This window comes from Phaenicophaeus curvirostris, chromosome 4, assembly GCF_032191515.1.
Source record: "Phaenicophaeus curvirostris isolate KB17595 chromosome 4, BPBGC_Pcur_1.0, whole genome shotgun sequence".
In the NCBI taxonomy this organism is placed as follows: Eukaryota; Metazoa; Chordata; class Aves; order Cuculiformes; family Cuculidae; genus Phaenicophaeus; species Phaenicophaeus curvirostris.
The window spans coordinates 48,449,384-48,463,126 of NC_091395.1; the positions used below are offsets into that span (position 1 = coordinate 48,449,384).

A 13,743-nucleotide genomic window follows, 5' to 3' on the forward strand; every position below is an offset into this window, starting at 1 on the left:
AGTCGTGTAATGGTCTACAGATGTTTGCTGACCTTGCAACACTGCCGGAGACAGAAGGTGGGAGCACACAGGAAATACTGAACATCAGCGAAAATGTCAGACTTCTGCAACCCCAATCTGATTTTTCTTACTTTGCATCCTAACATTTAGAGAAATTATAGCTTTGATGTTAGTGGTGATTTACAATTTCAGAAGAGCAGCTAGTGCAAACCACCCCATTGAAAAAAGACAGAATAAGGAAAATTACTCATACAGATAATTAAGCATGTATATTTGAGTAAGCTTATCTAAATACTTCCATTATTTAAAATAACAAGGTTTTTATTTCATATTATAAAGAGATTTGCAAAATTTTTATTTACAGGATGTTGAATCTGGTTCTGAAGGTGGAGTAGATGTTGCTTCAGTAAGTCACTCACAAACAAACTTGTCTCCCAACATCCATGCTCCTGACCTAGCATCTCCCTGTTCAGTAGCCAGCTCTGGAGCTAAACCAAAGGCTGGGGTGAGTGCAAAGATTACTTTTTCTTATCATTCATGATATCAGGTTGGAAGTGAAATTAGAATATTTTATATTATTCACTACATGGATTGTACACTATATGTGTGTGACACTGAAAAAAAAATACTAATAAAGCAGGTTGTCTCAAGGTGCTATTTAAGTGGTAAACAACCCTAGAAGTTTCACATTTAGAAACACAACATTATCAGTTGATGATATTTACATGTTATATACATAATTTACATTGTAATAAGCTGAGGTTTTATGCAAGAAAATAAATTGAAGGTAAGAACTCCTCAAGTGGTATCCTTTAGAATCTCATGGAAGATGAATCCAGAGAAAAAGACTGCTGAATCATGTAGCCTGATTTATGATGCCCAAATCCAGTCATCCTAGTCCTCTTGAGAGACTGAAATGTTGTGTACTATGAGCAGAGGTATTATCCTACTGACGGGAGAATGCCATTCTAAGGACAAATTTGGCAAGCAGTTTCAAACACTGAGGATTAGAGGGAAGCCTCTGAGCAGGCAGGCCCTTTCCTTCAAGTGCCAGTGCACACAGGTCTGAGAGCTCAGATATGGCAAGGAGACTCTTGTATCCATTCACAGGCAGATACACCCATCAGGTGCATGGTCCTTTCTTTTGCCATTGTCCATCTACTGAAAAATCCTTCTTCACAATGCTCCAGCCATCAGCATGTGCAAAAAAGCTTGGATGTCCTAGAAACTTCTGACATACTTTCTGTTCCCTCTTGTACTTACTGTTTCCACTTCCTCAGGAAGCAGAGAATTCTAGGCTCTTCTAAACTTCACCCAGGCTGAAAAGTCTTAACACAACTCTTGCTCCATCTGTTAATGAATTTAACCACTGCTGCTGACTGGGCCACCAGAAAATCTGGGTAAAATATTAAAATATAAAGTATGGTTGACATAAAAATATATCTTCATAATAACTTTTTAAAAAGTAAAATATAGGACAACTGTCACTGCAATGCAATAATAGCAAATTAACTAATGCTTTGGATTGAGGCAGTAAGAAAAGTTCTAATAAACATTTACATTTAGGGTTGTTCACTCGTATAAAAATAAATTCACTTGCAATTTATCATTGATGCATAACTATAGCAAATAGAGAACCCTGCACTCTGTCATTGCATACAGTGCAACACAAATTCTCTAATAAGTACATTTGTTATGCTGGAAGGTGCTACCCCATTCTAGCAGATCCTGAGAAGTGCACAGACCCTCTAAGGTATTAAACAACATTTTTTAATTTAGGTTTCTGTATTGGTATTTGGAAAACTCTTAACACCTGGCTTTGCAGAAGTAAGGGTCATATCCTTTGGATTTAGATATTTTTCATCAAGTCACTTTTAATAAGTATTTATTTTACTTTTGCTTTGATAAATATATCATACTGAACATAAGTGCCAATATTGCTTTATTGTACAGTTTTTAATGTATATGATTTTGGAGAGATCCTTTCTTTTTTTTATTTTGTGGGGTAAATGTAAATATTAAAAAAATCTCTGCTGATATGTTGGTTGTAAAGCTACAATCTAGAGTCACCTTTTGTAAACTTTCGTGATAAGTGAAGATAAATTTCCTCCAAACTCAACTCTTTCCTAGAGGTTGCATGCTGCAATTTACCAAACTCTGCAGTACAATTTGGGGATGGTCTCTTTTTAGTATGTTCAGACAAAGAAAATATTTTCATTTTTATCATAGTAAATTTGATAAGTACAAAATAGTGGATCATTTTTGTTCAAGTGTAGATCTCCTGCAAACTGGGAAGAACAAGATCTTAAAATTTCATAAATTCACTTATGGATAATCAAATCCATTCTTTTCAGTGTAAATGTGTGCATATAGTAAACATATATATAAGCACACTTGTGTGCATATGCACACAGAGTAATCCTTACTGAATACAGGCATGACAAGGAAGAACGTAATTGTCCCAAGAGCATTATGGAAAGGTATTTCTATAGAAAGGCTTTTCTGTGATTCTGCAGGTTGCAGCATGAAAGCCTTTGATATGCAGCTGTATGTGGTATTTTGGGCTTGTGAGAAGTGCACCGTTGAGCAATCATCATCCTAAATTTAGGAATCTGCCACCATTGTATTTCATGATGAGGGTAAAACAGCATAATGTGATCAACAGAGTGACTTAAAATGTATGTTTGACAAGGTATGTAAATTGACTGTTCTTGTGAAATAAGGATCCATGTGATGGAACAGATCTATTTCCCACATTATTTAGGATTAGATAGTAAGAAATGTTTTTGGCATCTTAATGTTACTTATATTTATGTTCATGCTTCTACAATTAGCACACCTCTATGTTTTGGGGTTTTATTTAACAGTCTCTAAACTAGACAATTATTTTTGAATATTAACGCTCCAAATACATACTCTTGGCAAGAATTAATCACATGAGAATTGAAATCAGCTTAAAAAGATATGAAATCAACAGCCTTTTGCCTCCATGGTCATGAGAAACACTGGAAAATGGGAGTGTCTGGTCTGGATTTAGAGAGCAAGGAAAGTAAATATCCTATATTTCATTGCCTTCTACAAACTAACACAACACATCTGGATACTTATAAAATAGTTCAACAAAAAGACCAGAATTTATTTATTTTAAATTTAGCTTGATTACTATAAGAACAATATGTAGCTACAGAGTTTAAAATGTATTTTACTAAGAAAAGATAAGTTGCAATAGGCTGCTTAAGTGCCCAGTTAAAAGTTAACTGCTTAAGGAAAGCTTGAATCAATTATCATTGTCCTTTTTTTCCCAAATATAAAAAAATTGGCTAAAGTTGCCAATAGCAATTAAGACTTAAAAATTGTGGCCAAATTTTTGTCCTTGAACATCTGCTCTGCAAAGCCTATTTTCTATTCAGGTGAAAAAAAACAGCCATGATTATTTTCCACTGCTTTTCTTGGCAGTCCAGCCTTAATCGCACTGTGCAGAGGTGATCAGAAATCTATTATCACCAGAATAGCTGGTATCTAGGAAAAGATTGTTTTTCAGATTAGCTGTAATGGTTCATTTAAAATGTATTCAATTTCAAGAAGAGATTTTAGGTACCAGTTATGCCTGCAAGTACAAAATTATCCAGTCTAGTTATGCACTAGAAAAGGATTCAGGTGCAGCTACCAATTTCAGTGAAGCTCTGCATGAGCTCAGGAGTCCACTTTCACAAATCTTGTTACTGGATTGGACAAAAGGTTGTATTATTTAGATTACAGTTTTGCAATCTGTTCATTTGTTTGTATTAAAATTAAGCCTTTCACACATGATTTTGATTAATATCATATTTTAAAATGGCAGCTACTTAGAAAAAGCCAGATCATTCTATGAAGAATAATCGATAGATTTGTAGATTAAGAAATGACGTTCAAGTTTCATACTGCTTTACTACGCTGTTTTTTAACTTATGAAATGAAGCTAAAATTTATGGTAAGTGCAAGGAAACCTTGATTTCAGAATTAAGTATTCATGGAGAATTATCAGGGCAGCTGTTTGAAATGTTTGTGCTTCCCATTGTATGATGTTTTATTGTAAAATGAATTAACTATGAGGTGTGCAAACACACACAGAATATTTCAATGAATTTGTGCAAATGGATTTTTCACAGAGGGTTGTGCCACTTGAAAGTTTTTGGTCTTACTGAAATATAGCTTCTTTATATTTACTTATTTATTAAAATATTCATATCAATTTTCTAACTTATGTTGATATTATGATGTTCCTTGAATTCTTAGTTTACTCATCCAGGCAAAACCGGAAATCATTCTGGGAAGCATTAAGCATCTTACTGCGCAACATTTGTTGAAAATAATGCTTATTTAAAACTTAAGAATTTTTATGAATAGAAGATGAAAAAAGACTTCAGGATCTTACAATGTTGTTAGTATCGCCTTTTATACCTACATTTTTCAAAAACAGGGTAAGACCAAAGTATATAAAAATTCACAGTGCAATATATGGTTTGACATTTTATATAGCTGCAGTATGACCCAGGAAAATACATATATTAGGCTGTCCAGTTTATGTTTTCATGCTTTGATCCCAACACAATATTGGGACTCTGAACTAAACCCCCAGCAAGTAAAATGCTAAGCATGAAGACTTAGGAGTCTTCAAGACGTTAAGTTGTACATCTACATTTCTGTTTCTTCTTACAACCCATTTGTAGCAGCTATGCTTATATACATTTTTTTTCTCATGTTTTCCTACTTTTTGTAGAGTTGCACACACTGTCTTCAACACCATATATCTGGTTATGTACAGTAACTGGTTTTTATAAATGAAAGCAAAAGTCTGTGACTTCTTCAGCAGTAACAGTATTAATTGTGCTATTTCTAATGTTAAGTACATTTTTTTCATTGTGTGCTACCATCTGCTGTCCACTCTCCTAAATGAAGGGAACTAGGCAGGTGACTTCAGGCACTTACACCCCATCAGGCAGTTGTGCCAATTAAAACATTTCATAATCTAAATACAGACCTAAAAATACTACTCATCTTGTAGAGATGAATTCCAAATATTTGTAAGATATGATAGACTAAAGGTTGACATTTTTCTGTGGGAAAGAAGTTTTAATGGAAATTATAGCAGATGGGGATACTTTTAGAAATGTTAAACAATTTCCACTTAGTCCTAAATAGAATAGATTTTACAATAGTGGAGGGAAAAAAATCAGCTCTTAATGGATTTAAGATGTTTGGAAGATTTTTAGATTAACCCCTTGAACTGTAAGTTTCAAATTAGGAATTCTGCATTTTATATTCACACATGCAATAATTTATTTGTACATTAAGTGTTGGTATTCATAAAAATCATACCCCATTTTCAGCTAGCTGCAGAATTGCTAACCCAACATATCACATCTGCATGATTACCACCATAGGGGGCACATGGGTTCAAGCGCATTAAGTCTCTAGTTCCTCTTGAGATGTTGCTTGATGCTTCAAGTGAACCCATCTAGGAGGAAAAAAACTGAACATTGCACAGCCTCTCTGGCAGAGAGTCTTTCTTTGTTTTGCAAAATCTATAGTGGTTTTCATTTTCCTCATTTTATTCAAGACTCTTGTGTCTGAAAGTAGAAAACAACAACTTCTCTGTGAGTAAAATTCACATTAAGCTGATAATCATATCTGAAGCTGCAAATATACAAGAAGTTCATTAGAAAACTGTGAGCAAGGTATTTAAAGGTACCATGGGTTACAGTCTCATGTGTTATGATTACGTCTGCCTGTAACTGGCTAGGAGGTTAAAATTCTTCAAGAACAGTTCAGACCTGTGAACACATCTTGCATCTTTTCTGCATGAGCTAAAAATGCTGAGAGAATTCTCATTTCTGGTCACTTACTGGTGGTAGGAATCTGAAAACTACAGTCCGGGCTTTCTGACATCCTTTTGCATTTGGGTCTGGGCAAGATGGTTCCAAAACCCTCAGAAAGGAGTGATGACCCATGCTTTACACTACTGTTTCTTCACTGCAAGTCAGATTTACTGGTACATGAAATCAAGCCTGTTAGGTTCTTGTACAGCAGTATCGCATTTGTTAATACTGCCATATCTATGTTTGACATATGGAAACTGAAATCTGTAACTGAAGAAATTTTACTGTATTGCTCTCAGGACCAATATCCATCTGCGTAGCTTGCATTAAATACTTATGGCTTAAGAGCACAAAATCATTTATGTTATTGTTAAATGATCATGAGCAGATGCAGAGAAAGAGAGCTTTCCAGATTTTCTAACAAAACTTATGAACATCAGCAACGAAGCTGGTGAAGGGGCTGGAGAACAGGCCTTATGAGGAATGGCTGAGAGAACTGGGGTTGTTTAGCCTGGAGAAGAGGAGGCTGAGGGGAGACCTCATTGCTCTCTACAACTACCTGAAAGGACGTTGTAGAGAGGAGGGTGATGGCCTCTTCTCCCAAGTGACAGGGGACAGGACAAGAGGGAATGGCCTCAAGCTCTGCCACGGGAGATTTAGGCTGGACATTAGGAAAAAAATTTTCACAGAAAGGGTCACTGGGCACTGGAACAAGCTACCTAGGGAGGTGGTTGAGTCACCTTGCCTGGAGGTGTTTAAGGCACGGGTGGACAAGGTGCTAGGGGGCATGGTTTAGTGTTTGATAGGAATGGTTGGACTCGATGATCCGGTGGGTCTCTTCCAACCTGGTAATTCTATGATTCTATGATTCTATGATATGATATTATAAAATTTAAAATTTCAGCCTGATTTTAGTTTGTTTCTTTAAACTTTGTTATGTGATCATTTAAATGCATTTTTTACAGGAGTAAGTCTGTTTAAATCAATAAGATTGTACATATCAGAATTGTCAAATGCATGGATACGTGGATATGGTTTTTTGTAGAATAAGGATCTTGTGTTAGAACTAAAAGGTTTAATGATCAGAATTAATTACTACTAGGACCCAAAATACTTTTTCCCAATCCCATATGCCTGGTATCTTAAAAATATATGTGCAGAAAAAACCACAAATGACCTTTCTCAAGCATCAGGAAGTTTCCCTCATGTCTAGTATGTATTCAAAGAGCTGACTCATTCTCCATTTATTACTAAGTAATGGTTATGTAGAACACAGGGCAGCCTGAGTTTGCATCCAGGTTCATGATATAACTGAGTCATATGCCCTCCAGTTCCAAACAAAAGTGTGATTCCTAGAAGCATTGCTAGTGTCCCATCTTACAAAAATTAACAGTAAGTTCTACACATCAATTATTTTTCTGGCACAATCTATCAGTAAGATAATATTGTAACTTCAGCCCTGCCAAGTACCCTGGTCTAAAAAAATGTGTCAAGCTTCTGCATAAAAATGTTGATAGGCTGAATTTCAGTGACAAAGAAGTCTGGGATACCTGAATATCATAAGAGCTTGAATGTGAAGTACAAGAGTTCAGGCTGATATTCTAAATTATTATGAAATGGGGGAGGGAAAGATATTTTTTATTTAGTTTATAGACATGTTCTTGGAAACCATACAATAATAACACATGAATTACTCAGAATGTTTCTTTTGAATTTCAGTACGTTTTCAAAACAGATTACTATGGTATCCAAAACAATATCACCCCACCAACTTATGTTACTGTGTGTGACTTACTGCAATGCATTCCATGATTTCTTAAGGAAGAGCTGATGTTCATTCTAGGTAGACATTAGTAAAAAGTTTCAGGAAGAATTATGTTATACGAATATTACTTTTTCAGCAGATGTGCCGCTGCTTTTTTAATGAAGAATGTACCTTTAGATACAAAGTTAAATTAATAACATGGCTTAAGTAGTGCAAAAACTTATAGACTCCTATTCTGAATAACTTATTTCAGTCCTTGCTATTTGAGAACTGGTATTAAAGATGATTCATGTGGTAGATTTACTGACTCAGGTTTGGGGAAAATGACTGTTTTATATAATGCATGACAAAAGGATTGTTATACATAAATAAATGAGTTTTAACTAGTTGTGAGTCTATTTTTCAGTCAATATTTAGAAATGACACATTGTGACTTTAATATCCACATGTTTTTACTGAAAAAAAGAAATGCAAGTATATATTTATAAATCACCTATTGACCAGTGTGTTGTTTTTCCTTGTGTTTATTTTGTGACGGGGAAAGGTATGCAAACTACAATTTGCTAGTTATTATCACTGAGGATAAAAAGTTAGTTTATCCATTATCCCTGGGTAAATAACATGTTTAATTATTTACACCCTTTACGATCAAATAGAGGTCTCTAATGATGTCACTCTTACTGCCAGTGATTTCTGGTTATGCACATACTGTCTCATTTGCTAGCACCTTCCAGGTGAACATTGGAAATAAATTAATTATTTCTTCTAAATGCTATTTGTAACCATTAAATTAAAGGGTTAGATTAGGTATTATGATGATGGAAACAATGGATGGACATTGTCAGTGTGAATAATTAATACAGAAATGGGAAGTCTTCTTCAGAAGAGCTGAAATTCCCTTAGCTGGAGACAAAGAGACTAAAGAACTTTCAAAATATAGCAAATAGAAAATTTTAGATGAGCTCGTGTTGACACTGTCTTGAATATTCTATTTTATCAAGTGTAGGTCAATTTAGCTGACTAGCAATGTTGAGGACAGGGATTCAACCTGCTTTATTAGATATAAGCCTGTGAAGGAAGCAAGCACCTTGTGTAAACTTCAGTGTGCTTATGCTTTAAAAAAAAAAAAAAATTTAAAGCTTTTCTAAAAATGTTGTTCTTCATAAGTAAATATTTCTCTCATTAAATCAGTAAGAGAAGACTCAGTTTCACTAACCATTCAGAAATGGTAGGTTTGATGGGTATCAATGTACCTTTTAACTTAATTCTGATATGAAGCTGGTTGATTCTGAATTTCTGAGATTTTGCAGGGCTTTGCTTTCTATGGTAATATATTCTGGATGTCAGACACTATTTGAAATGGTTCCATTTGTTCTCCAGTTTTATTGCCTGATAAGTTTAGTGCAAGTCTCCCTTCTGTGCTCTTCCATATGGACTGAATTGAATTCTTACCAAGTTTCCCGTATTTTTCTTTAGGTTTCTTAAATATGTTTAGCTGTTTGTCAGTATGAAATTTTAACTCTTTCAACACCTGCCAAGAAAAGCTTATGACATTTATGTCATTAAGTGTTTTCTTTAAAAAAAAACTTTGAAAATTTTCTCTATCAGCATGTAATCCATGTAGAGCACCTTTGTGTCAAAGAAATAGAATCCCATAATCCAACTCAGAACTGTTGTTGTTGCATGCATGAGCAAAGATGGATCAAATTTTTAAGTTGCTGTCAATTAAAAGTCCGAGTGGAAAATAGATGAAAAATGTGTAAACTCTCTCTTAAAGTAAACAGCATAAATAATTTATTTTCCCTGAAGAAAAACAAAGGTCACTAAGTCATTTTATTAACTGATTTGTTGTTGTTATTGTTTATATTGCTGTAATGCAGAGGTGTGTGTATATATATATTAACTGGGTTGCATTAGTTTTGTTATGAGCCAACATTTGCAAAAGAGATCACAGGAGGACATGATGATTGGTGTAGGTGAGGTACATAGGGAGTAATCACTCATTACTTAAAGACAAAAGACAATTTTTTTAAAGGTTATATCTGTGGAATTTATTGATATTTTAGAAGATAAAAGTAAATTGGTCTCAAAAAGTGCCTGTTCATTTTTTGAGAAGAAATTTATAACACATCAAAACAGCAGATGCCTGTTATTATAGAGTCATAGAACAGTTTTTGCTGGAAGGGAACCTGAAATGAGCAGGGATATCTTCAACTAGATCAGGTTGCTCAGAGCCCTGTCCAACCTGACCTTGAATGTTTCCAGGGATGGGACATGCACTGACTCTCTGGGCAACCTGTTCCAGCGTTTCACTACTCATTGTAAAAAATTTCTTCCTTATATAGAACCATAGAATTCTTTAGGTTGGAAACCTCTAAGATCATCAAGTCCAACTGTAAACCTGACACTGCCAAATCCACCATTAAACCATATCCCTACACAACAGATCTACAAATCTTTCAAATATCTCCAGGGGTGGTCACTCAACCACTTCCCTGAGAAGCCTGTTACAATGCTTGATAACCATTTCAATGAATAATTTTTTCCTAATACCCACTCTAAACATCCTCTGGAGCAACTGGATGCCATTTCATCGCGTCTTATTGCTTGTTACTTGAGAGAAGTGTCCAATATCCATATCGCTGCAACCTCCTTTCTCATAGTTGTAGAGCACAGAAAGGTCTCCACTCAGACTCCTTTTCTTCAGGCAGAACAGCCCCAGTTCTCTTAGCCACTCCTGGTAAGACTTGTGTTCTAGACTCTTAACCAGGTTCAGTGCCCTCCTCCTGGACACACTCCAGCAGCTCAATGTCCTTCTTGTACTGAGGGACCCATAACTGAACACAGTATTCAAGATACAACCTCACCAGTGCTGAGTACAGGGAACAATTTCTTCCCTACTCTGGTGGGTCACACCATTTCTGACACAAGCCAGGATGCCGTGGGTCTTCTTGGCCACCTGGGCACACTGCTTGCTCATATTCATCCAGCTCAACCAACACACCCATGTCCCTTTCTACTAGGCAGCTTTCCAGTTGCAAGATCTAGTCTAAATTGCTATGTAGACTAGATATAGCTATTATATTATTTAGACTAGATATATCTGTTATGTTACTTAGACTAGATATAATATGTTATCATTACAGACTTAATGTCAGTCATGATGAAATCCTATTGAAGGAGTTGCAGCTGCAGTGTGCTGAACTCTTCTTTTGGGTCTATTTTTTGCAGTATGTGCATGCACTATAAATGCCATCGTGATTGCAATGTTTTCGTACACATCCTCTAATCTACTACAGGTCTCAGGGAGAGAAAAACAGTCTAGATTAATCCAATACAACCATAGACATGTTATGAACCATAGACAGCCAGATTTGGAAGCCCTTATTTGGGCTCTTTATCTTACATCGAAGATATTTCTCTTTCTTTTTTATTGAGCTTTACCTCAGTGCAACTTGTCATAGTGACACATGCTTTCTCTGTTTAATGCCTCATAGAGTATTTCAGAGCAAGTAATAAATGCCAAACATTACTGGGAAACTCTGTTGAAATGAAGGAATTTGAAATCTGTTAAAATGGTACTGAGATGCATTACATCAGTTATTACATCTCTACATCTCACCATTTTTAGACTTCTGTGTCTTTGAAAATAAATAATTGGGAGATATGGTGGGAGATAAATTTCACCACATGCAGAAGACTAGCATAAGGATTTTTAATGATGTAAGTCCTTAAAATACTGTTGAAAATCTTCTTACTCTGTTGAAATGAGCAGAATATATTCTGTGTAAAAGCCTATAATAAACACAATGGAAACAGAAATATTCACAGATTTGTGACTGTTTCCATTCTGTTCAGTAATAACAAGATATCTCAAAAGCTTCATAACAATGGAAAGAGGGTTCCAGAAAAGATCAGTTCATGCCCTTTCTGGGCAATATGAATGAGTGGAAAGGGGGACTTGATGCAGAAAGCTAGGCTGCCGATTTTCTGTGAACTAGGGCTAAGGGGCTTTAAAGCTGTGAAAAAACTTGAACTTTTTGCTAGTAGACCGATAGGTGACAAAAGGCTGCAATTCTATTCAGTCCAACAGTGTTGCACAAGACTTTCAGCTAGAATAAACTGTTATTAGATGCTGAATTGTTGGTTAACTTGTAATTTGCCAAGGGCAACTTCAGTTTTGGTTTTGCACAGCTCCATGAAGAAATCCATTGTTGCTATTACATCTTGCTAGGAATTAGATCACTGGGAGAGAAGCAGTCAAACTAAATAGCACAGACTGAAGATTGTTTTGTGACTGAGAGCCACAAGACCCTTCCCTTATCCTTCAGCAAATCAAGAGAAGAGAGAGCTCAGGGGAGTTTGAAAATGAAGAAAATTGTCCCATATGAGGACAGGCTGAGAAAGTTGGGGTTGTTCAGCCTAGAGAAGAGAAGGCTCCACGAAGGCCTTGCAGTAGCCTTCCAGTGGCAGTCTACGGAAAAGGCGGTGCCTACAGAAAAGGTGGGGAGGGGCTTTTTCTCAGGGAGTGCAGTGATAGGATGAGGGGGAATAGTTTAAGATGAGAGGAGATTTAGATTAGATATTAGGTAGAAATTTTTTACTGTGAGGGTGGGGATGCAGTGGAACAAGTTGTCCAGAGAAGTCATGGATGCCTCATCTTTGCAGATGTTCAAGGCCAGGCTGGATGAGGCTTTGAGCAACCTAATCTAGTGGAAGGTATCCCTGCCCATGACACAGGAGTTGGAACTACATGATCTTTAAGGTCCCATTGACTCAAACCATTCTATGATTCTATAATCTCAGGACTTCATTTGTAAGGTAATGCTGGTTTAAGGGTTTCTCCTCCTTTGTATAATATTCATACAATGATCAAATTCAGGCCACTCACCTGTCCTATGAAATTGTTGTCCTGCAGGGTAGGTGAGATGCACTATGGCTGCAGGTATAGAAATCACATCTGAGATGCTTGAAAACTACCGAGAAAGCTACTGCTTTGAGCATTCACTGTGCTAACCTCCAAAGTGATTATAACTATTGGTGGCCATTTAAACTGATATTAAAATTGTACAGACAAGTCTGCAATTGTCCTATTTATTGTAAAGTATTGTTACGTACTGTAAAACTGTTTTCAACTAATCTCCTACTATTCACATCCAAAAATTTGATGTTTGATAGGACTTTGGTCTACACTGAGATTATAAGAAATGTGAATGCCTTTTGGCAGAATTGTGTATATAGAACCAGGAAGGAGCAGACTAATTTTAAAATTATGCTTTACTTGAATTTAGATGTGCTCCTGAATCTTTAAAGTGGTCTTTTTTCTGTTTCTTCTTTTTTTCCTATTTTTTCATCTTTCTCCTTTTATCATTATTTTTTTAATCCTCTTTTTCTTCTACTTTATTAGACTTTTCCATCTTCTTGATTTTTATTCTGGATTTTCTTCTTGCATTACAGTCAGGACAGCTAACACCAAATTGTACCCGCCCTGCTCCAAACTACATTTTGTCTTCCCCACAGTCCGTGGCTGTCTTTCACCAGATCAGTCCCAGCAAGATCACTGGCATGGTTGTGCAGCCACAGCTTTGCCTATGCCTGTAAGCATTTGAATTCCTTCTCCTCTTATATACAGCTGGATAACATGTCTACCTGGGACTTGAGCAAGGTAGAAGAAATATTGGCTTTTAAACCAAACATAGATATCAGGTGTTTTCCATGCCATGGGCTGAAGACCACTATCTTTTGGGAATAAGTATATCACTGATAATTATTGCTTATGCTCTCAGTCTTGTTAGCACTGAATTCAACCTCTATCAATTCATGTCTCTACTTGCAGCTGTGGTTTAATTGTGCTATCAGCTAAGCAGTTTTTAAGGGGGTTGCCATATCTAAAATAATGTTCATTTAGCTGAAGAGGGAGTATGCAACACCTCAAGAAAAAAAAACATATTAAAGAGGAAAGAAACAATGTGATGTGTAAATATTCCTTTTGATGAGAATTTCTTATCTTTTACCTAAGAAAGAATTTCAGGCTTGAGTCCAGGATAAGTAAAAGAAAACAAAATGAGGGGACAAAGATGGAATTTGAGTTAGAAAAGTAGTGACAACAGTTTAATCTCT

General features: G+C 35.9%; 1 protein-coding gene across 2 annotated transcripts in view; it reads left to right on the top strand.

Moving 5' to 3' along the window:
• DLC1 (DLC1 Rho GTPase activating protein) overlaps nucleotides 1-13,743 on the top strand; it is a 219,971-nt gene that overhangs the window by 54,457 nt on the left and 151,771 nt on the right. For both annotated transcript variants that reach the window (XM_069856003.1, XM_069856004.1), the window contains exon 4: nucleotides 365-505. In XM_069856003.1, coding sequence (XP_069712104.1) covers nucleotides 365-505 — 141 coding nt within the window. The remainder of the gene's footprint in view (nucleotides 1-364; nucleotides 506-13,743) is intronic.